Genomic DNA, 24,921 nt, shown 5'->3' with positions numbered 1-24,921 from the left:
ACACGTGCCAGTGCCCTTTGGCTAGCGTCGAACAAACCCGAACATAGAGTGTAAAGCCCCTACAACTTCATTGCTACGTTGCCAATAAAGTGTAATCTTCGTGCGATCGAAGGGAAATGGATGCACTTCTTCCAATTGTTGGATTCTCGGCGGTCATCGGAGCACTGATCGCATTTTTAATCTTTGGTAATTATTTTCGGAAGAGAACATCCGAAATTCAGTCAATCGCGAGACCCGAAACGTTGAATCCGGATTCGAAGACGAAGCCGACGGTGCCCAGAAAGTTGCATCATAAATCCCACGCGCATTCCCATGTCGCAGATAAGGTAAAGATCAATTTTTTTCCCCCTCTGTTCTGGTTAAGTCTTGTGATTTTGTGCAAAGGGTTTATGTAATTTGATTGGTGTGAACTGGGAACTACAGGATGCAAATAAGAAGCATCATCCGCTGGATTTGAATACATTGAAAGGGCATGGGGATGCAGTCACGGGGCTTTGCTTTTCACCCGATGCACGAAGTTTAGCGACTGGTGAATGGCTGTTTATACTTGATTTTGCTTTTTACTGCTCTTTGTTATAGTCGTTTGCTGCGCCTGCCTTTTTGTTCAAAGATTATGTTTTTTTATGGTTTGGTTATTTGGGCAATGTTGTTAGATTTCCTCCGTGGGTTGCAATTTTTCTGGGAGGCTTCTTTGGTTTCAGCTAAGTAAAGAAAAGGATTAGCAGTGGAGTTTTTCCTTTTTCCTTGGTCTCTGCTACCAAATTGATAAATTGGTTGAATGAGGTTCATAACTTCATATATCTGAAGGCGGTATATTACACAAAGTATCCATAACCTATTCTAGGAAAGTCAACAAGAAGATCAATCTGAATTAATCGGTTAACTATTTTCTTGATTCTAATACATTAGTCTAAAAAGGAGATGAATAATGCAGTATATTATTTACATGCTAATAATTTAATAAAAAATTATTTTACATGATATTGTTTCAAAACCCCCTGATCTTTTTGTGTATCCGATGGAGATTTGGTCAATTTCCGTTTTTTTGTTTTAATTTTTTTTAATGTATTTTACAAGTTTATGTGTGTGTGTTTTGTATGGCATCCACTTGTTTGGGCTGTTGTTCAAGCATCAATTCGAGAAAGGAAAAAGCTCCGGTGATGTGATTAATATCCCAGGAGCACCTTACTTAAACCGGATAGTTAATTCGTGTATCTGTCTTTCACTTCACCATGCTATTGGATCTTGCCAAGTGGTTTTAATTATAGGAAAAGTTTTCATCGGTGTTGTTTGGAATTGAGGACTATTGTTTTCCAGTCTTTTAACTCGTCTAGAGTTCTGTCATTTCTGACTTAGAATCTAGGGTCTGATTGAAGTCATCAAGTTACTGAATAGTACCTTATAAATTGTTTGCCAGCTTGTGGAGATGGTGTCGTCAGGGTGTTCAGATTGGATGATGCCTCAAGCAAAAGTTTCAAGTATGAATTTTGCTACCATTCTCATCCACTGTTCCATAGTAGAAGCCTCGTGATTCAGTATGATCTAAGCATTCATATTATATAATGTTAGGTTTCTGAGAATAAACTTACCTGCTGGTGGTCATCCAACCTCAGTTGCATTTGCTGGTGATGCATCCTCTGTGGTAGTGGCTTCCCAAGCACTTTCCGGATCATCTTTGTATGTGTATGGAGAAGAAAAGGCAAAAACAACTGGTGAGCAGAAGCAACAAGCAAAGCTCCCGCTCCCAGAAATCAAATGGGAACACCATAAAGCTCATGAAAATAGGGCCATTCTCACTCTAATTGGAACTAAATCGACTTATGGAAGTGCTGATGGAAGTGCACTTATTGCATCGTGTTCTGAAGGTGTCTTTTTGTTTATGTATTTTTAATAAATTGCCGCTCAAATTTTTATTATTACTCTGATAAACTTTCGCTGCCATGGCATGCATCCAATGTTAATAACTTGTTTTTTTTTTTCATTTGCAATATATCTATGTTGCTTCATAAAATGGTCATTGACCTGCTGTGACATAGATAGAACTAGCGCATTTGCACACACCCATCGTGTGTGACAAATTTTTTATTTTTATTTTAATAAAATAAATTCGAAAAAAAAAATCTAATAAATTTATGGGAACAAAAAATGAATGTTTGCTAGCTTTCTCTATTACCATATATTTTTTCCACAGGCAACTTTGAATTTGTGGTTGGCTAGTGCAGGATCACGTAACTGTTTTTCTAGATATACGTCCACTCTGATGTTAATTAAGAAACTCCTGCTCTCAAAATGATGTTTCTGTGCATATATAATTTACTTTATTCCCCCTTCAGGCACTGACATAAAACTCTGGCATGGAAAAACCGGGAAACTATTGGGAACTGTTGATACAAATCAGCTCAAAAATACAATGGCCACTATATCTCCAAATGGGCGGTTTATCGCGGCAGCTGCTTTTACAGCAGATGTGAAGGTAAAAGTTATTTTCGGAAACTTGGGGCCCGTTTGGACACGTATTTTTAAAATGTTTTCAGTGTTTTATAAGTGAAAAAAAATTTGGACAAGATTTTTGTAGAACGCATTTGAAAGATATTTTAAAAATGTGTTCTCCGAGTATAGCTTTAAAAATAATTGAGATGTGTTATTTGGTGTTTTTAGCTCTATACATATTACTTTTTAACTCTAAAAACGTTTCTTATAGAATAGTTCTATAAACACATTTTTTAGAAAAAACTTTTAAAAAATTTATAAATTGTTTTTAAAAAAAACGTTTTATAAGTATTTGTCCAAACGGAGCCTTGAGGATTAGTGTTGTGAGCAGTGATTTTTGTTTGTATTAAGTCAGCTTCTTAACCATTCAAGTTTTTATTATAAAACGTCTCCAGAGGAATGTTTGTAATTTGTATTCATGTTTTCACCGCGCTTTACATTTATTTCCATCCCACAGTAAATAATTGTATATATCATTATTTTAGAGTGCCACTGTTTCTTTTATTATCAGTGAAAGTGTCACGTAATGGTAGGACATCTGAATTTTTGTGGTTTACATTAGCTTTATCTTACAGGTTTGGGAAATAGTGTACTCAAAAGATGGTTCAGTCAAAGAGGTTGTAAAAGTTATGCAGCTCAAAGGGCACAAGGTTGTATACCGATCTTCATGTGTACTTTATGTTATGCTTTTGTGCTTATTGTTTTTTGCATGTTGGCTCATAGTATATTAAAGTGTCCTTTCAACTGTATTAAATGCATGCATTCATTCTCCATTTATATTTTTTTATGTTAAATTCATTTTTGTTTCAGTTCAGCTTGTAAGCTGGTTTCCATAATAAACTTTATTGACCAAATTTACTTGGCTTTGATGGATTTAACTATTTCTGGTGATTTTTCAGAGTGCAGTTACTTGGCTTTGCTTCGATCCAAATTCAGAAAAAATCCTAACAGCGTCCAAGGATGGCACAATAAGAATATGGAATATCAATGGTAATATTAGTTTCGCAGTCTACGCCTGTTTTGATACATCTTTGTTAATTAACCAACAAACTGTAGAATTTAGGTATTTAAGATTAAGAATATTCTGTACTTCTCTAGGTCTGTATTTTTGCCTTTTATTTGTTGAGATTTATAGATTCGTTTCTTTCACTGCAAAAAAGATAGATAGCTGCACCCGTGCCAGTTGTAAAAATAAACAAAATTTTGTATATTTTACAATGAGTTGTTTTGAAGCCAAGCCTACTTGTTCTTTGACCATATATTGTGACCTTAAGTTCTTTGACCATATATGTTGACTTATGTTACATCATTTTTACTTCTGGAAATTTGGAAAATGATGTGCGCTGACTAATGGCTGTTACTTGAAGTTCGGTACCATCTAGATGAGGATCCAAAAACTCTAAAGGTGCTTCCAATTCCTCTTCATGATGCAAATGGCGCGTCTATGCACTATGATCGCCTCAGTCTTTCCCCTGACGGAAAAATATTGGCAGCAACTCATGGTTCAACATTGCAATGGCTATGCGCCGAGACTGGGCAGATTTTAGACACAGCTGAAAAAGCCCATGATGGTAAACCTTTTTTCTACGGTTCTAACTCATATTTTTAGTTTTATTATGCATTGCTTTGTTGTATCTTAGGTTTTCCTATTTGCAACTTCTTGAAATAGCAGTACCATCGTATATTTCCCAAGTTCTATTTCACGCACACTTTTTAAACAGTGAAAAGGTGATCGGTATGCCGCGTTATGCTATTTATGAATATGCACGACGGAAGTTAGTTTTCTGTTGCGTATCAGTCTGACTTCCAAAATAGAATCATGCAAATGCCTTGCTAATGTTTTTTTTCCATCAAATATTTGATTCGCATCATGTTTTAACGCAGGTGATATTTCAGACATGTCGTGGGCGCCCACATCTATTCCAACAGGTTGGTGCTTTAGGGATGTTCTTTTTTGTTGTTACTATCATTCGCTTTTCTCAAAAATAAAAGGTGGATTTCCTAGAATCTTAAACGAAAAGCCTCCCTTTAAGTGGGCTTTTGGGAGAAACCACAATGAGTGTTGTTTAGAATCTGTATTATAGTTCCCACGCACAAAGGAAGCTTTACTTCTTCTTTTTTTGGCACTTGCAATGTATACATCTGTAAATAGAATTTTTACCTTGTTTTTCTTGTGCTATGCTTGTAGAAAATAACAAGCAACAGCTGGTTCTAGCTACGGCTGGAATCGACAAGAAAGTGAAGCTGTGGGCAGCCCCTCCTCCCTCTTGAGAGAAACGTACCGGTTGTACTGATATCATGGAAACGCAGGCAGAAGCCGAGCATATTTATACATACTCGTGTCAAAAGTTTTATTTTTCACGGAATATCATCACGGGCTTTAAATCTTCAGCCATCGCCTTCAGAAGAAGGCCGAAGTGTTCGAGAGCAGATACAGACTTCTAGAAAACTTTGAGCTACTAGTTTGACACAATCCACTTGTTTACACACAGAAAGATAGCGAGCTTATGACTTCTTATCTCAGGAGATCGTTTTTGGTGCCTTGGCGTAGCCTATGTTTGAATGGACTAAATCATCAAAAATGTTGCTGTGGAAGCAATTCTAAAACTTTGAATTTCTCTTTTAGAAATGCTGGTATTTTGAAGTAAATTATATATCTCATAATTAAATCTTGTACAATTGTGTAGCAGGAAATAGAACTCTACGAAGGTAATACATGAAACGCTGAAACAAAGGATTTCATTCCCATCACCTTCTCCCTCCTTTTTGCCCGTAGCCGCGGCCACGCCACAAAAAATTACCATTTACCACGAATTTCATCGATTCTGCATGTATCATCGACCCTCGTAACGCCAATTTAAATCATCCAAAAGATGAGGGTTAAATAAACATTCAGGATAAAGGTCCATTTTTCGTTTAATATTTCGTGATAAATTTAGTAAAATTAAATATCTTACTCTAATATATGGTTTGGCACTAGGGATGTAAATGAACTGAATAGAGCCGGCTCGGCTCAACTCGTTTGATATATATATAAGGGCTCTGGTTCGGCTCGAGCTCGGTCCGAGCTTTTATCATAAGGCTCGGGTTTGGCTCGTTTAGTATATTAAGGCTCGGGCTCGGCTCGAGCACGGCTTGTTTATCATATTAAATGAGGCTCGTTATCAGGCTCATTAAGCGAGCTCGTTAAGTAGGCTCATTAGCGAGCTTGTTTTCAGGCTCAGTAAGCAAGCTCGTTAGCGAGTTTGTTTCTATGCTAGTTAAGCGAGCTCGTTTTCAGGCTCATAAAGGAGCTCGTTAGCGAGCTCGTTTTCAAGCTCATAAGCAAGCTCGTTAAGCAGGCTCGTTAGTGAGCTTGTTTTCGGGCTCGTTAAACAATCTTGTTTTCTTGCTCGTCAGGCATACATCGGAGCTCAAGTTTGTTTTTTTCGATTATAATTTCTCGATAAAATTGACTATAACTTGATTTACAATCTTACCAATCTAAAACTTCACCCTCCAACCCAACCCAATTTCGAAAAAATCCATCAATTTCATTCATCAAAGTTTTCAATCTTTATGAATTTACAACATCATTACTAACTGCTTAAGTCATAATATGTCTCGAAATTTCCGAATTTATTACAGATCAAATTGTAGATGAAAATTTCAGCCACAAACCTTCGACTGCTTCCGAGTTGTACAAGTTCAATGTGCAATCTTCTCTGCTGTATAGTACACAGTAGTATTCATCATTCCAAATATTTCATCACACGATCAAATAATTAATAACTCAAAATGCAAGCTTCGGTTTTTTTATACCTTTCAAATAAAATTTGAAGCTCCCAACTAAAAATGTTAAACCCAAGTTTCGAACACTTACCCTTGAAAAAAATCAGCAATGTCTATTCTTAGATCATAAGTATATAAAAATTTATTGTGTGACTTAATTATTATAATATATTTCTTTTAAATTTAAAAAAATTACATTTATATTAAAATATTTTTAAAAACCACTACACTCTTATTTTTTTAACGAGATATAAGCACTACTTATGACACGATCCCCAGTATATGAAATATTTTATTTAATGATGTTCTATAATTTAATTAAAATGATGTGCACATACATTTATTGAGTTAACAAGTTTTAACTCAACAAATTTAATTTAAATAATTTCATAACTCCTTTTAACTAAAATTTTAAATATCATTCATCTATTATCATATATAGTTCTAATTCTTGTAAGACATTTTAAATAAAATTTTTATTTCAGTTCGTTAGAAATTTATTGATTGAATAGTCATTCATTAGTAATATTGCACATATAAATATTTTATTTATTGTGTTTTTAAGAGCACTTTAATACAATGATTTTCAAGTTAAAATAAAAAATGCAAATTGTTGTTACATCCTATGTTTGTAATTTCATCTTTCTTTCAACAAATTATTGTGTTCCAATCATATCATTTTCATTAGTATTGATATTTTTTATTTGTCCACTCAATATATGAGCCGAGCATGAGCTTTCTCACAAGCCATATAGCATATTCAGAATATATATAAGAATCAAACTCAAACTAAATAAAGAAACCGAATTCGGACTTGCGAGCCAAGTATGAACATATTTGAGAGCCTCTTAAACGAGCTGAGCCCGAACCCGAGCTCGCGAGCCTCCTAAATGAGCCGAGCCCGAGCCCGAGCCCCCTAAACGAGCCGAGCTAGAGCTCGAGCTTGCGAGCCTCCTAAACGAGCCAAGCTCGAGCTCGGAAACCCGAGCCTATTAACAAACATGTTCGCGAGTTCACGAGCTGAATATCCTTAAGCTCAAGCTCGGCTCGTGAAAATTGTCGAGTTCGAAATCAAGCTCGGGCTCGGCTCGATAAGCTTAACGAATAAGCTCGAACGAGCTTTTTACCGAGCCGAACTCCGAATAGCTCGCAAACCGTTCGGTTCGTTTACATCCCTATTTGGCACCTTATATAAATCATCCGTAACCTATACTTTCTATCACTAGAACAAAATATCCATAGCATGCTTTGAAATGATAGATATAGTTTAGAAAAGTGATTTAAAAAGTGGACACTAAATTATTTTAAAAAGAGAAACAAATGCTAGCCAAAACTCCCGTTGAAATATGAAATGAATCGCTACGTGTACTCAAGATTATGATTCAATAAGCAAGATACAAATAAATCTATTGCAGATATTTGGAAAGAAACCAATGGAACATAAAAGATCCGCAAAATGATGCATACTGCAAAGATACAGAACGAGACATGCCTTTTGCCCATACAAATTCAACTGGCCTCCTGAAGCAGTAACGTAAGGGTTTAATCTTTTCTAAGCTCCATGTACTCAAGACGTAGTCCGCTAGAATTCAAAATGGTAATCTCCAGTTTGTCTCCCTGGAAACCGACAAAGACCAAGAATGGGGAACCATGTGAATATTAAGCCCATAAATTTCAACCATCTAAATGTTGAAACTACTTATAATCCCAATCGCGGCAATAATTTTCCTTGATTATGAGATTATATTCTCTTGAAATTGACTATTAAATGATCCTCCAGCCCCATGAAGGTTTTCATCTCTACCCTCAAGGACCTCCACAGCAATTAACTTGTAAGAGCAGATATATTCCTCACAAGACCAAGGTGAAAGCGAACAAATGCATAATCTCCTACTAATATTATTCAAAGGGAAAACAAACAACGTGCATAATGTTCTCACACGACTAGAATCGATTGACAAGAGTTTGGATTAGTAAAACAATCTAATTTGGCCTCCATTTTACATCTTATAACGAACACATCAAATAACTGTTGAGAGAGAGCTCCCAGTCAAACAACAAATAAAGCAACAAGAGATTGCATGGGATAAATACATGCAGGGAACAAAGAAGATAACAGACATACCGTGTATATGTCCCTTTCTGCTGCTGATGCAAAACAAGTTTTCACCAAATCAATGGCCTCTGACTCTGAGAGTGGAGTAACTGCATCCTGCAGTATTCCCCGCATACTTTTAGATACTAAAAGTAAATCGTATTGTCAAAAAGAACAATGGTAAGGATCAAACCTTTGCAGGTAACAAGAGAGGGCTTGGAGACTTCAGTTGGTTGTCCAAAAAGGGAGTGATCAGAGTAGCACCAGAACCTTGGGAGCTGTATCCGACTCTTTCATAAGATCCAACAGCATCATACGTGAAGACACAGCCCTTTCCTTCAGAATTTGGGTAAATCAAAGAGAATAAAAAATTAATCAGTGGAAGATTTTGGCCGAAGACCTAACTGAGAGTAGTCAAGAATCAAGATCTTACCTTCACTATCAAGGCCGCCCAAAACATTGAAAGAGTAGTATGGGAAAAAACGTTTGTAGTACAGGGTATTAGATAGCAGCTGAGCCATTGCAGGACAGCTCATTTGCTTGTTGTGTTGGTGTTGATAGATCTACAAGTTAAAAGGTATAAACTCTACACAGCATGAGTTCAGACATTGCATACCACCTAAGACCACATTAATTGTGTCTGCTTCTACCTTGACGCACACAAATACTTGAAAGGAGCATATAAAAAAACTCAAACCGCAGCCTCAAATTAAAATGATTCAACCACTCACCAGGTGCCTAGCAGCCAAAACTTTTTGCAGAGCTCTTACATCGGCCTGGAAACCTGAAGAGGCCATCACTGATTTGTCCGCTCTATGTTATTAGATAAACGCAGGTACAAGTTACTAAAAACAATACTGAATGAATACAAGTTGGATGGCAATACTGGAAAAGTTGAAAAAAAGGAATGCATTATGTGAAAGCCCTGTATCGATGAAATATACTAATGCTTGAAAAGAGGTTTTATGAATTCCCAGAATGGATAACACAACAGGTCCTCGAAGGAAATTATTGAATTCTCCCAATGGCAATTCCATGATTCAATACCTTCAATAAAAAAGAGAAATTCTAATTGAGGTAGAGATCAGGCATACCATCTTAAACAATTTTAAGCAAATGACCTGAAGACGGAACCATGAAACTCATTTAGTTTTTACAAGAGAAGCTAAAAACCAATACATTTGGATTTGGATTTGGATTTGGATTTGGATTTGGAACCAGGTAACTTCTAAGATCTCCCAATTCTGTTTCATAAATCCCATGTTTATATGAACTCCGATAACAAAACTAGAACTGACACCAAGAGCCAAATAAGGACGAAATTGTACTCAACTGAAGTTCAAACAAGATAGAATTAACGTTCTTGTATACGCATTTAAGCAATGGTGCTATATGGAATCTCTATAGTATGTGGGTTGTACAGAAGCTTTAGTGGGGGTGTATCCATAGATTTATAATTTATAGATTTAAAAGTGTAGAGATATTCAATTTAAACTTTTATATACTCTGTACAGGTCTAGTTTGATACAAACTATACTTTTTCTAGAATTTTAAAAGGTGGTGATATTCAAACTTGACTTTTTAAAAATCTATGAAGATATAAGGTTGTATTTGGTTTGAATCATTTAAAATTGATTATTGAGCAATAATATAACATGACAAAAAGTACTACAAAAGTTTCTTCCAACTGGTTACATTATAATATTCTAATTTTTTTTTAATTGCAATAATTTATTGAAGGTAAGTTGTGAGAAAAATGAAACTTCGAAAACAAATATAATGTTGGATATATATGGGTTAACTGAGTATTCCAATTAAAAGTCTATCCAAATCTTTAGGGTGAATGGAAGATCATTTTTTATTGTTTGTAGTTGTGCTCTAGACTTCAGGGTTTGTACTAAAATAATACCACTAAGAGTTATTGAAAATCTATTGAAATTTTAGTTACTAGTAGATTTTTCAGATGGTTTTAAGAAGTTGAATTTAAATACCACCCAACTTTTTAAATCTCAAGAAAAGTCTGTTTTGGAGATAGGTAGGCGACTTTTATTGAGTATATAAAAGGCTGGGTTGAATATCTCTAGTCTCTAGACTTTTAAACTCTGCAAATCATCTATCTAGAATGAATGGTAATTCTCTGGGTGAATGAATACACTCTCCTGAGTAAACTTCTAAAATTCAAGAAACATTATATCAAGAATCAAGTGACTTTCTGCAGCTGAAAAAGACAAAAGCATGAAATATTAGGATTTAGGGCTTATTCCTCTCCCACTTCCTTATCTACATTTCCATCCAAGCATGTTATTACTAGGGGCGAATCCAGCAACGCGACGCGCAGATGGGTAATACTTGTATTTCAGAAATTTTACAAATAAACATTTGAAACTCGTGAAATCTACAAAAAAAAACAAAAACAAAAATAACAAAACAAAAAATCTCGACTAAATGGAAACGAGTGCAAAATGAGAAAGGCTTTACAGCTGAATAATTTTGGAGTAATCGCGAGTAAGAATGTTGTAACCAGTGGACATCCGAGTGTCGGCCGCAACCACACAGTAATCAGCTCCGGCTATGGCAACGCATGTCCTGCGCATTAAAACAAACAGTTAGCGTTCAGAACCAAGCCGCGGATATGGAGTAGGGCTCCGGCGTCCGTACCCGCCATTGTTGTCGTAAGGAGACCAATTTGCTTGATGTTTGGTCATTTTACTTCTGACTGATAATCGCAGAACAGGTAGATTTTCTATCGATGAATTTCACTTTCAGTTTTGAGCCCAAGCTGTCTTTCCTCTCAAGAAAAATCACCAACGCAAAATATTTTATTTGAGGTAAAAAATAATTATAAATTCATGATTTCATTTTCGATATACTATAACTATTTCAATGAGCATCAAGTATTCACATTGGTTGAACCTCCGTGTTGATGAAACCATCTATAAATTAAATTAAACCAATCAAGTAAATCACCGAAAAATACGTGGGTAGAATTCGTCCAAATAAGTGTTGATAATAGATTGAATTATTTGTCAATCGTTACATACTCGTCAACTTGAACAGCTTATCAAGAGCATACTCATATTTTTCTTATACTTCAATGTAAATTATAATATTCACGTTATCTCTCAACAAACATTTTATCATGTGGAATTTTTTTAAAAATAGTTGAATATGTGAAATATTTGAGGTTCAATTATGATGATTTTAAAAGATGCCTAATTTTTAATGTCATGTAGGCAAAGTAGCAAACTCATATACCAAATAATCAATTTCTTGTGACCTAAATACTTAGAAGTTTCTTTGTAATTTATTATTTGAGATAAGCAAATCTCAAGTTTAGTCTTAAGTCTCGTCGACAGTTACTTTATATCTTTATAATCTGAATCAAGATTGTATTTGCACTCTAAAAAAATCAAACTGAAATTATAAAATTTTGAAAAATCGTAGACGAAAAGACAAACGTAGTAACTCAACGGGCTAAAATCCCATTACCCGAAACCCGCCTTCCAAAAATTAGTACATATGACTATTACCCTTAGGCAATGTTTTGTTCATCATATTACTAATATATGTATAGCTCATCTCATCACATCATACGTTCTTCGCATCATATTATTTATCCATATATTAACTATTTATTTTATATCAATCAAATCATTAATTGTTTATCTTACATCAATCAAATCATTGAATTTAAATTACTATATTACCCCTTATAAATAATATAATTTTCATTTTATTTATTGTTAAAAGGACAAAATAATCATTTAACATTTTTATATAAAATTTAATCAATCAAATCAAATAAACTATAATCTATCAATCAAATCCAATACTATTTTAACTATAATTTCTTATTTATTTTTTATTACATTATATTACTTACATATATATTACTTATATCATACCTCAAACCAAACGGTGTCTTAAAAAATAAGATGTCTTTATATTACTTTTCACTAAAATATTGGATCGGATCATCCATTTTGCAATTATAAGTCATAAAATCGTCTCACAAATACTTATACATAATCGCAAAATCACTGTTCACTTGGGACAGGATCATGGAATACACGAACATCTCTCTACTACTTCATGATTTAGTCAAAACTCTTTATCAATTAATCCTCATTAAACTGTATAACACTTTTGCAAGGAATCCTGAGTGAAAACTGGTCAATGGTTACAAAGCATCAAACACTTCACAAAACATAATGAATGCATGAATGCAATATGCCAAATATCCTAAAAATGCACATGCATAAAAAGGTGTTGTCACAGGGTGTTGGCAACACTCCTGACAACATCCAGTTCTGTCTATAATGCACACATAATGGGATACTTCCTTAGACTGGAGAATCTCTCGAAATCCAAAGCTTTTGTGAATATATCATCTAATTGGTTATTTGTTCCAACAAACTCAATTAAGATCATGTTTTTCTCGACCAAATCTCTAATGAAGTGATGTCGAATGTCTATGTGTTTGGTTCGAGAGTGTTGTACTGGATTTTTGCTTATATCAATAGCGCTTGAATTATCACAGTACACAAACATACATCTAAGCATGATATCAGGCCCAATAGCACAAGAACAAAACAAGAGACTTTCAAGCATGATTCTGTAGAGGGTGTTGTCAACACCTTCGGCAACATCTTCCCTCGACAGTTTCTCACTAGACCCCATAGGTGTACGCATGTGTTTACAATTTTCATTCAAATACTTTTTCACAAGATTTCTAACATACTTGTTTTGACACAAACAGATGTCATCATGCATTTGTTTCATTTGCAATCCCAAGAAATAACTCAACTCACCAACCATACTCATCTCAAAAATAGAAAACACACGCTTCACAAATTCATCAACAAGTTTTCACAAGAAGCACAAAAAATAATGTCATCTACATAAACTTGACAAATAATAATATTACCTTGAGACTTTTACACAAACAATGTCTTATCAACCTCACCTCTTTTGATTTCAATATTGAGCAAGTGTTCGGTTAATCTTCTATATCATGCACGGGGTGCTTTTTTCAATCCATACAATGTCTTTTTCAACCTTTTGGGGTCACTGTTTGACACAAAGCACGAAAATAATACTGAGAATACGTAGAGCTCTTGCAAATTAGTCCAACCATCTTCCGATGATCCACATTTTCTTTTTTTCGGATTTGTATATCTCCATGTATATCTCCAATGACCTGTGAGGTTGGATGGTTCTTCTGAATTTTGCTAGGAATATTCTTACCAACTTCATGTACCTCACTGTACTCATCCTCATTCTCATCAGTAGACTGTTCAATTTTTGTTTTTGGAGATTCTGTAGGAGGTGTTTTCACAGGTGTTGTAACACCTTGGACAACATCTAAATTTCCATAATTTTCAAGCAGATCATAAACTTCATCCTCAGTAGATTTCTTCTTTAGATCTGCAACATCATCAAAAACAACATTAATATACTCAAAAAAATTTCAAGTTCTTAAGTTAAACATCATATAATCTTGAATATCCAAAGAATAACCTAAGAACAAACACTTGTCACTTTTATCATCAAACTTTGCAAAATGATCAATATCATTCAAAACGTAACATACACAGCCAAAAACATGAAAGTACTTAAGGTTCGGCCTCTTTCCCATGAGAATTTCATAGGAAGTCATAATATAACCATTCCTCAAGTATACTCAATTTGAAGTGTGACATGTTGTGTTTAAGGCTTCTGCCAAAAAAAAAAACATTTTGAAATGTTTTTAGAATCCAACATCACCCTAGCCATTTCTTGAAAAGTTCTATTCTCTCTTTCAGCAATTTCATTCTGTAGCGGATTTTTAGGAGCAGAGAATTTATGATAAATACCTTTATTACCACATAAATTCTCAAAAAAATAGTTTTAGAACTCCTTTCCATAATCAGTGCGAATTCTGGTCTCCTTCAAGTTGTGAAGATTCACAATCCTTATGAGCAAATTCTTAAAAACATCAAATATATATGATTTTTCTCTCACAAATCTTACCCAAGTATATAGTGAAAAATCATATACACAAACAAAAGAATAGTTCTTACCTCCACAGTTTTTCACATCCATTGGACCCATCGAGTCCATATGTGCAAGCTGAAGACAGAGTGTTGTCTCAGATATTGGCAACATCTGGTGTGACACTCTGGTCTGCTTTTTTTTGACATGCCTCACAAACAAATGGAATTTCAGATTTTAAATTAGACACAGCTCTAACAACATCAAGCTTACTTCAGTTCTTCAAAGTCTTGAAGTTTGCATGTCCCAATTTTTGATGCCAAATGTTGAATTCATTCGCCTTTGTATGCCTACAAGTCATCTCTTCTCAAAGTTGGTAGCAATTATCAGATGACCTCGTACCTATCATCACACATATGTTAGAACTATCAAAAACTTTGCATGATTTCTTATCAAACTGCACAAGCAAATTTTCATCACAAAGTTGGTTAATGCTTATTAAATTTGCAGTTAATCCTTCAACATATAGCACATTGCGAAGTTTAGGCAAACCAGAAACATCCAGTGTGCCTTTTCCTACTATATTTCCCTTTGAACTTCCTTCATAAGTCACTTTCACACTCTTATGTTCAACATAATCAGAGAGAAATCGCTTGGAACCTGTCATATGGCGTGAGCTACCGCTATCAAAGTACCATGCACCTGAAACATTAGTTTGCAAAGCAGTATAAATCATATAACAGTGAATATCAGCTTTTGGTACCCAAACCTTTCTTACAGTAGATCTGTTATTAGAGATGTTGTGTGGGGTGTTGGGCAACACCTTAGATTCGGATCTTTGTCTGTAATCTTCCTGCAACTTAAAACAATATGGTTTGGAGGATCGGTTGTTGTGACCTTTTCTGTTAAGCTTCCTAGACAGCTACTTTCTTTAACAAACACAGGATCTTTTGAACATTCACCAACTTCAAATTTACTATTCTCAAAACTCAAACCTGCCTTACCATCTCTTCCAATCAAGAGCAAAGATTCAAACTTGGATGTGCTTGGATTGAACTTGGAAAACGCCCCCTTAACTTTCACAAGTTCTTCCTTTACCTGACACAATTTCAGGTCCTTCTTACTCAACACAACTTCAAGTCTTGACACAGCAGTTTTCAAGTCAGTATTTTCTTTTGAAAGAATAATATTCGTCTTATTTCTATCAGTTTAGTCAGCATATAACTCTTCATATTGCATTCGCACATCTTCTAGAGACATTCTTTCATCACCTGCATCAGAATTACTCACATTATCAGCAGCAAAGAGAATTTAAACATACTGACCTTTGGGAGATGTTGCGGCTAGGTGTGGCAACACCTGCGGCAACACCTAAAGGATTGACTTGAAACAACTTTTTTCTTTCCATCAATATTGTCAGGGATGTGTGACTTTCTTCTTCATTATGTTCTTCATCACTCAAAGATGCATTCATCCCTTTCCGAAGCGTATTTTCACATTCATCGGCATAATGACCATAGACTTGACATTCATAACATTGCACAGTGTCAATCTTCTTTGCAATAGGAATTTTCTTTACTTCCAGCATAAGTAGAGGCTTTTAAGGATCAGAAAACTTCCTTGATGATTGATCAGGCCCGTCAATTTTTAGAGGTTTATTAGAAACCGAAAAAATTGGAGCTTTGAGTTTCTGATCGGTCTTCTTTGTCTCCCTCATCTTCTTCAGATAATCACCAAATTTCTTTGTGATGAGTGAGATCGAGTCATCTCCCAAATCCGATTCAAAGTGTAACGACCCACGCGTCCTTCCACCGCATCCCTCCCCAGCCTATAGCATGGGCTCGGACCGCATGGTTCGACGAGCATCGCACTCATGACCTCCCTACTAGCTCAATGGTACCAGGAATCATAAAACTTTGTACTTAAGCCTGGAGGTACAAGGTTCGATTCCTGGGGAGGGCAAAAACCCACTGCCAGGAGTGGGGAGGTCATGAGTGCGATGCCCGTCGAATCATACGGTCCGAGCCCATGCTATAGGCTGGGGAGGGATGCGGTGGAAGGACGTGGGTCGTTACACAAAGACTTCTTGAGGTTTGAAGAATGAGTTTGATGTTGTTGAATCCATAATATTCCTGAAAAAATAATCCAGAATTAGCTCTTAGTGTATCACGAGTAGACTCTGATACCACTTGTAAGGAATATCAGGATACATAAAAATTATCAGAATCAGATGTTGTCACTAGATGTTGACAACATCCTACACAACATGCAGCGGAAATATTAAAACGTGAATAGTAACAGCAAACCAACGGTAAAACTACTCAAGAGTAAATATGCACAAGTACTAAAGTAATAAAAGATTGCACATACAAACAGATTCAAATGTTGTCACTAGGTGTTGACAACATCTTCAATAACACTTTGAGTAACATGCATCAGAATTTATGAAAGCATGAATAAAATAGATAAGCAACCAAATAAATAAGACTCAAATATTTAAGCAAGAGTATACAATACTCTTGCAACGCCTCATGGCAAAAATTTCACTAGAAAATAAATCAAAGAGTTTTACAAATCCTAAAACTAGTGAATCATTGTAAAAATCAATTTTCTCAAAACATGTGAGAAAATAAACAATAAATCAAATAAACCAACTCCTAAAAATCTACTGAAGGTAGACAAGAAAATCAAAAGAATAGAGTTGGCCCTTAAATGCCAAAATATGAGAGCAACATCCTTCAATCTTCAATGCTCTCAAACTCTTCACAGAAAGTTGAGTTCCTTGTCTTCAACACTTAAGCTCTCTCTCGTCTCTCTTTTATTTTGTACGCTCAAATCATCATCTACGGCTTGATCTCTCTTTTCTGCGCTCTCTCTCGTTTTTCTCCAAGACTCTTGAATCTCTACACTCTTCTTCTATTTAAGCGTGTCAACTTATCTCCAAAAAGAGGCTTGATCTTGTTTTCTTAATTCAAATTTGAATCTATAATGATAAGGAAACAATGATAAGTTAGAAGATAGAGATATATTATGATAAGTTCATAATATCTCCTATAAAATAATCAGTAAATATAGAAATATTTAAGTTCTTTAAAATATAGGAATATATCATTCTATAATTCAATATAAAACAATTCCTATTTAAAATATTTAAACCAATTAAATAAGATATTTAAAAAGATCTAAACTTCAAGTTTAAGAAATTACAAGTCTAAAAAAGTCAAAAGACTTAAATAAATCTTTTAAAACATGAAAAGATATCAAGAATTAATTAATTCATTTGATAGTTTATCGACTAATTATTTAGTCCTATGATAAATTTTACTGATTTATTATTTTATTAAAAAAAATAAATACATTATGATTAGTCTTTGCTTAAAATCGTGTTACTTGCGGTCCCTTTAAATCGTTGTTCGTTACTCAGCAAAGAACAATATAGTTTGTATCGAACAAACGAGAAAGGAGCTAACAGGAGTTGGGAGTGTATGCAATGGCGGATCTGTTTGCATGGCTATTTGCCTTTTTCTTGCTCATAATTATTCTAGCCCTTGTTCTCTACCAGGTATTTTTCATCACATAACCTAATATTCGTCTCTAATTCCAGCAATATGCCTGTTTTCATGTAATTTTTACTCCACCGTCTGATTTCGTTCCCGATTAATTGATGTTTCGTTTATTTGTTATTAATTTTGATTAATAAAAAATTGATGGGTTTTCTTAGTTAGTGCTCGTACATCACGAGTTCAATGAAATAGAGTGATTTTCTGTTGATGGGAATAAGGATTATATATCCGTTCTTTTTTTTTTGTTCTGGGTGTTGGAAGATGACTTGCTGAGATGGTTGGCTGAGGACTTTGAAGCTTGTAACTTTTTTTTTGATACATGGTGAAATTGGGAGATGACTTAATTTGAAGCTTGCAATTTTTTCAAGATTTTATTTGGATGTCTTGTTTGTTTTGTGGAGTAAATGCTGAAGAATGTTCTTGTAGCATGACATCCCTAATCTGTCTTTCTTTCTTTTGCATTCTCGCCAATGGCGATGCCTCCCCCTCTTCTTTTATGCTACACGAAATCTGAAACTGAATTATTTTTTATATTGCAGCTAATGTGTTTGACTGATTTAGAGTTTGATTACATCAACCCATATGACTCAACATCAAGAATCAATTGGGTTGTATGGCCCGAGTTCGTCGCTGAAGGAGTTCTATGCTTAGTCCATCTCACCGCCGGACATTGGGTCATGTTCTTGCTGTGTCTTCCATTTTTATATTACAATGTCAAAGTGTAAGTTCTTCTTTTGAGTATATTGCACACAAGAATTGACAGCCTGCTTCTGTTTTGTAGATAACTAATGCCCATAGAAAGATGTAATTATCACTTTCTCACTATGATATTTTCTTTTGTCGGAACTTGGTGAATGTTTCATATAAATTTGATAAGTGTTGATTAACGAAATGGCCGAAAGATTTATCCCTAAAACAATTAGATTCAGTGAGGTTTCTAGAATCTCGAGTATGAGAACTACTGAGTGCTTAAGCTATGTGCTGCAATTTGAGCATAAGATGTAATTTCATGAGTTTGACGAAAAGGAGAGAATCATGATGCATACACCCCCATGTGAAACATATAAGCAAAGAAAGATTTGAGAAAAATGTGAGAATTGATGTCTATGATGTGTATATCATAAATAGATCTCCGGTCCCTGTTAGCGAACAATGGTACCATCACAGTGCGACTTATAAAGCATATTGATCAATGATCTACCTGAGAAACTATCCAATAAAACAGCTACTTCAACAATGAATTCCTGGTTACAGAAAGATCTGCAAGGATGCATTGATTAGTATTTTAAGTTATGTTACGTTTCGGGTAATACATTGAAATATGTATCTAACTGGCACTCTGATTCGTTGAACAGTCTTGTGCTGGAAGATACAAAAGGCTTTGAAAAAAATATTAGAGATATTTTATTTGATTTTAAAATGAGGCATTGATTTACTCAGAAGTGAGAGCGTTCACCTTATAAAAAATAATACCCATTCCTAGCCCAATGTTGAACGAGCTTACAGAAGCCATTAGCTGATGGCTTGTCATGTGTTTGGCATAATGGATTTGAATGCCAGGTTGTAAAGTTTTCCTTGTTCTTGGAATCATAATTCCCGTCCTTTCTTTATCAATGACCAGATATTCTCAGCAGCGGCACTTGTTAGATGTGACTGAGATCTTCAACCAACTTCGCTGGGCGAAGAAGATAAGATTGTACAAGCTCATATATCTGGCCATCCTTCTTGCTCTATCGATATTCTGGTATGATAAAATTTTGGTTTCCATTGTCGATTTTTTTCTGAAATCTTCTGGTCTGCTCCTTGATTTGCTGATAACTATCATTTTACACCTCTCAGGATGATCTGGAGCATTGTGGAAGAATGAGCAACCGGGGTTAAAGTGCCCGGACCAACGTTACATTTTTGTAGGTGATATATACATGGTTATTCTTTTGTAACGTTTTTTTTCTAATAAAATGTTTGCCTTTTATAATCTCCTCAGCCATTTTAATTTCTTTGTTTGATTACTTATTCCATTGTCTGTAGTAGATGGCATCGAGACTTCTTGTAACATGGTTTCACGAATTCATATACGTAAGACGGCTCGACCCGACACATATGTACAATGAAAACTAAATATTTTTGGCATAAAAAATAATATTTTTTTTCATTGATATAGGAGCCGTGTCACGGGAGTTTTTGTGTAAGAATAGATTTGCAGAAACTTCGTCATCGCAGCGTGTGTTTGGTTCACCTGATTGCTGAAGAACAGGGTGTAGTTTCAAATTTACATGCAATACTTCGCTATTATGATAAATATTTTAAAAATTGAATGATAAAATAATTTTTAACAAAAACGAATGGGATTTGAAATGTGGCAAATTACTAGTGTAGTTGGTAAAGTCCTAAGATTTTTAAAACTTGTGTATTATATAATTTATAGTGCTCTGATGGAGAAGCTCTTTGAAAAAGTGCTTGAAATAGTTACAATTGCAATAATATATGGCTTTTTTGCTTTAACTTTCGCTTCAAATACATAACATTCCTTTTTCAGTTGCTAATTTATCTTTATGAAAAACTTTTAAAATCAAGTTTAATATAAAGTACATGTTTAATGTATATTTTTCAATTGTATCAATGTTGGTAAAATATAATATTACTCTTGAAAATGTATAAGTTTGACTATTTTTTCTTAAAATGTTATTGTCTCGTCTTGATGCATATGATTATTAAGAGCTTTTAAAAAAAAACTTATTTTGACTTAAATAAATACTTTTAAAAGCACTGCAGATATATTCAAACATATATGGAGCAATAAAAGCACTTTTTTTATTAATTTTTTTTTTTTCTGTTTTAGCTTCGTAATCCAAAAGTACACATAGATTGAGCAAAATAAAATCGGTTTCTTGATCAAATTTATTCTACGGCATTATCTCTGTTTAAACAAAGATAATTTCGAAAATTACGCATAAAATTTCTCCAATTTTTTTTATTAGCCTAACATAAAATAACCAATACGCTTGCTAGCCGATTCTAGCTCATAGGCTCAAGTTCAAGTGACATGTCCCCGTCACCTGAGAGCAGGGTCGGACTTGAGCACAATCTGACGAAATCATTCGTTTCGGGGCCCAAGATTGGAGGGTCCCAAAAAAATCAGTTTTATTATTATATATAGATATATAAAGGTACTGTTAGGTTAAAATCACGTTAATATTTTGAATGTTCTAATTTTTTTGAGTACTATATACAAATAATGGTTCCTAAAATTTGTATGTTTTGTTTTATATTTGTAGTTTTAATTGATAAAATTCATAGTTCATTTTACGAGGGCCTATGTTCAAAAAATTCGATTCAGGCCAAAAAAAATTCAAATACGGCACTGTCCTGAGAGAAAGTCAACTGGCAACCGTGATCGGAGTCGTGGTTTGAAGATTCATTCGACAGAGAAGGGCGTGTTGGTTGCCGATACCGAGGTTGAATGAATCATTCCACCTGGAAAAAATAGCATCTGAGAGCAATCTCTCCCTTTTCTTCTAATTCCACTTTAGAGTTAGAATTTAGGGAGTTTTCTGTCGTGCTTTAGCCGGGGCCGTGCACCTGGAACCAACTCAATTTGGTGATCAATAGTCCTTCGGGGAGGAAGAGCTCTCGGTAGTTGCGGTGGCTTGACATCCGAGAACTCAGTCAAAAAATCTGTTATTGCTTTCGGAACCGGGAACTGTCTGGTCCTCTCTTATGACAGCAGCGTAGCTCAGGAGCAAGGCTGTAGATAAGATAGAAGAAGGGGCCAGGCTCCCGGTGGAGGAGAGGAGACGGTTAGGATAACGAACTTGAAACGCGGAGCCCGAGCGGCCGGCGAGCGAGTGGTTAGTGGTCAATAGCGCCCTAGTTGATGGCATTACTCTCTGCGGCTGGCATTCGAGGAACCACGGGACACTCCATACAGAGCAAGCAAGTCTTAGGGATGAGATGCCCGCGCAAGGACCTCAAGTTACACCGACTATCGACTTTCAAACAGTGACATTACAAATTTTAAAACACACAAACTTTGAAATTTTTGGAATGATATCAATTTGGATTCTAAGCTTTAAAGTTAAAAATCCAAATTCAAGAGTTTATTTCTCGCAAAATTTGGATCAAATCATATTGCTTAAAAAATTCGAAACAACTATCGAATTTAATTATGAAATTCGAATATAAACGCAAAAAAAACTTCAAAAATTCGAATCAAAATTTTATGTATTGCAGTTTAGATTTAAACGCAAAAAACTAAAAAATTTGCAATATAGAATTAAAGAATATATAGAAGAAGAAAATGAGGTGAAAAATACAAATGAGTGGACTCTTATTCGTGATGTATAAAAAGCGTTGTGGAAAGATCAAATATGTATCATCTGACCTCACATCATCAAGGAAGCCCAACTTCCTCAGCCCAACTTCCTCACTCGCCCCTCCAAGGGGCAAGGATCTCGCACGATGTTATTCGCGTCGAGGAAGTGGTGGGCCCCGCACGGAGACCTCCGCACGGTGAATCCCACCAATATTTTTTTAATTTTAAAAATAAAAATAAACAAAAAGCTTGATATGATATGACAGTTTGAAATCAACGGTCAGTCAGATCATCTTAACCATTATTTTACTTTGATTTTTATTTTTAATTAAATAAATTGTAACAAAAAATTTAATAAATAATATAAAATTATGTGTGTTTTTATGTGTCTTTTTTCATTAATGTGTATTATTTTATAAAATATAACATGATTTTTATGTGTCTTTTTTATTTATGTTTTTTTGGATAATTATGTTATGTTTTTAAAATTATGTGTAATTTTTAAAATCAATTATGTGTACTTTTTATTGTTATTATAGTTATGTGCATTTTTATTATGTTTTTAAAAAATTATTTAATGGAATAAAATAATAATATTTTAACATCAACACATCACTGTAGGAACATACAATGAAATCCTCAACGTTGACATTATCATGCGATCAAGTTATCAACTTCACAACACCAACTTTCTCATATTGTTGAACACGCTCTGAGATCGAATGGTATGATTGAAAGAGTGTGGTGCTTCAAATGTGATACATTTTTCTATATGCATGTGTGTGTATTTATGTTATATATTATATCATTATATATGTATATGCATACATGTTTTCAATCTAACCTTATAAAATTCGAACTATTATCAATTAATTTATCATTCACTTTATTTGGTAATCGATAAATAATTTTATTACAAAATTCTATTTGCGAAATAAATTTTGTTCTACAACTTATTCAAATTATTTATCAATTTTAAATAGATATGCAACCATTTTTTTCCAACCATCAGCATTTTAGTACTAAAATTTTTTTAAATAAAAATCAATGAGGTTTGAAATGTGTCAAATGAGTTAGAACAATAAACTATATTTTTTAATGTAATTTTTTATATCCAAATTTGTTTATGAAAAAGGGGTTGATTCCGAAAGGGATCCCATCAGGGACGTAACTAGGATTTTTCTTCAAGGGGGACTAAATTTTAGGTACAAAAAAATTATAGACATTGAATATTCTAATCTATTATATATATATATATATATATATATATATATATATATATATATATATATATGTTTATATAATCTAATTAACTCTCTAAATTTATATATCATTTAGTTTTTCATAAGTGTTTAATTTTATTAAATATCAATATCATAATCATAATAATGATATAAAAATCTAACTTTTATTATATTAGGTCCCCTAAACTTAATAGAGAATATTATATTATATCATTACACAATTTTTTTTAAAAAAAATAAAGCATTTTCCATTTGAAATCTAATATACGGATGATACTTGTCTAATTTTTTTAATTAATTATCTTTATAATATAATTTATTATTAGTATAATATAATTAAAATTTCTCAAACTCCATTTGCAAATTTAGTTAGTCCAAATCAAAGTTAAAATAGCCCAAAACAGGAAAAATATGTTTGATAGAACCCAAAACAAAAAATATTATTAGTCTATATCAAACATTAAAAGAGCCCAAAATAAAAAATTTTGAAAGAGCCCAAAAAGAAAAAAAATACATTATATTGGACCTTAAAAATATACACATAATATACTATATATTAACAAATGGGCTAAGGGTGGGGGCTAGACTGGGCTGAAGCCCAGTCCAGCCCCCACTGTTGGTCCGTCCTTGGATCCCATTTCACATGTGTTAAACGTTCATTGACTCATGCAGAGGTTAAATCAATGGATGTGCACGAGCGGTAGGGATCTGAAGGAGGAAGCAACATGACTCAATCCCCAGAGCATACTCCAACAATATTTCAGCAGAAAATATGCTCCACACGAGGATCGAATCCGCAACACTGAGAAATCTTTTCTCACGTTACCTCAAGCCTTACCAACTCGTTTATGTCTCTATGGACAATTTTTTTTTTTAAATCCAAATTTGGCATACACGTATAGTGCATTATTTTTGTGTAGATATTATTATAATAACAACATGGTGCCAGTTGAAAGAGAAACACATGGAGGCACGTGGTGTGTCCTAAATTTGGGATTGGTGGGATTTGCTTGCATATTGCATTGCCTTGTAAAGATAGAGTAGAATTTAAGGTTCTGTCATTTATTACAATATATCTGAAGCAACTGTTGTACGGACATACATATATTTATTTTATTTTATAAAAAAAAAACCCACAAAAAATGGCTATCATTGCAAGCAATAAATAAATAAAGATATGTAAGGAGGACAATCATGTCCATCTTACAAACCCGGGTCAATACTCGAGTTAAAGCACCTATATGTTCTCAAAGGCCTATGTTTTAGTAAGTCGAGTTGTTGATACAAGGTTGGGTTTAAATTTAAATAATTATGCAATGTAAATGGTCGAATGAGATTAAAATATCTTGAAAGGTGTATATTAAGATTTTTTTTTTGGATTTTAATCTATTTCATAGGTCATGAGTATTTGATGTGTGACAACGAAGGCGTAGCTTCTATTTACTATAATAAAAATATATATAAGAGGATAAA

The 24,921-nt window shown here is 34.1% G+C and overlaps 3 protein-coding genes across 3 annotated transcripts; 2 read left to right on the top strand and 1 right to left on the bottom strand.

The window, feature by feature from the left end:
* The first annotated feature begins 42 nt into the window (after positions 1-42).
* Positions 43-5,169, top strand: LOC140879890 (uncharacterized). The gene is made up of 10 exons (XM_073283849.1): positions 43-326; positions 424-529; positions 1,418-1,478; positions 1,570-1,865; positions 2,334-2,473; positions 3,066-3,140; positions 3,390-3,480; positions 3,858-4,061; positions 4,375-4,419; positions 4,679-5,169. The coding sequence occupies exons 1-10, from the start codon at positions 117-119 to the stop codon at positions 4,759-4,761; spliced, it is 1,311 nt and encodes a 436-aa protein (XP_073139950.1). The 5' UTR covers positions 43-116; the 3' UTR covers positions 4,762-5,169.
* A 2,355-nt stretch (positions 5,170-7,524) lies between these two features.
* On the bottom strand, positions 7,525-11,329 carry LOC140881793 (proteasome subunit beta type-1-like). The gene is made up of 7 exons (XM_073287380.1): positions 11,015-11,329; positions 10,835-10,942; positions 9,088-9,169; positions 8,790-8,919; positions 8,550-8,692; positions 8,387-8,473; positions 7,525-7,878 (listed from the first exon to the last, which is right to left on the bottom strand). The coding sequence occupies exons 1-7, from the start codon at positions 11,059-11,061 to the stop codon at positions 7,804-7,806; spliced, it is 672 nt and encodes a 223-aa protein (XP_073143481.1). The 5' UTR covers positions 11,062-11,329; the 3' UTR covers positions 7,525-7,803.
* Positions 11,330-17,752: 6,423 nt separating this feature from the next.
* LOC140884689 (protein cornichon homolog 4-like) lies at positions 17,753-20,050 on the top strand. The gene is made up of 4 exons (XM_073291518.1): positions 17,753-17,891; positions 18,432-18,613; positions 19,514-19,636; positions 19,732-20,050. Exons 1-4 carry the CDS (start codon positions 17,820-17,822, stop codon positions 19,757-19,759), a joined length of 405 nt encoding a protein of 134 aa, XP_073147619.1. The 5' UTR covers positions 17,753-17,819; the 3' UTR covers positions 19,760-20,050.
* The last annotated feature ends 4,871 nt before the right edge of the window (positions 20,051-24,921 follow it).

The sequence above is a fragment of the Henckelia pumila genome, chromosome 2 (genome assembly GCF_033568475.1).
Source record: "Henckelia pumila isolate YLH828 chromosome 2, ASM3356847v2, whole genome shotgun sequence".
NCBI classification, from domain to species: domain Eukaryota; kingdom Viridiplantae; phylum Streptophyta; class Magnoliopsida; order Lamiales; family Gesneriaceae; genus Henckelia; species Henckelia pumila.
This window is presented reverse-complemented; position numbering and strand designations above follow the sequence as displayed.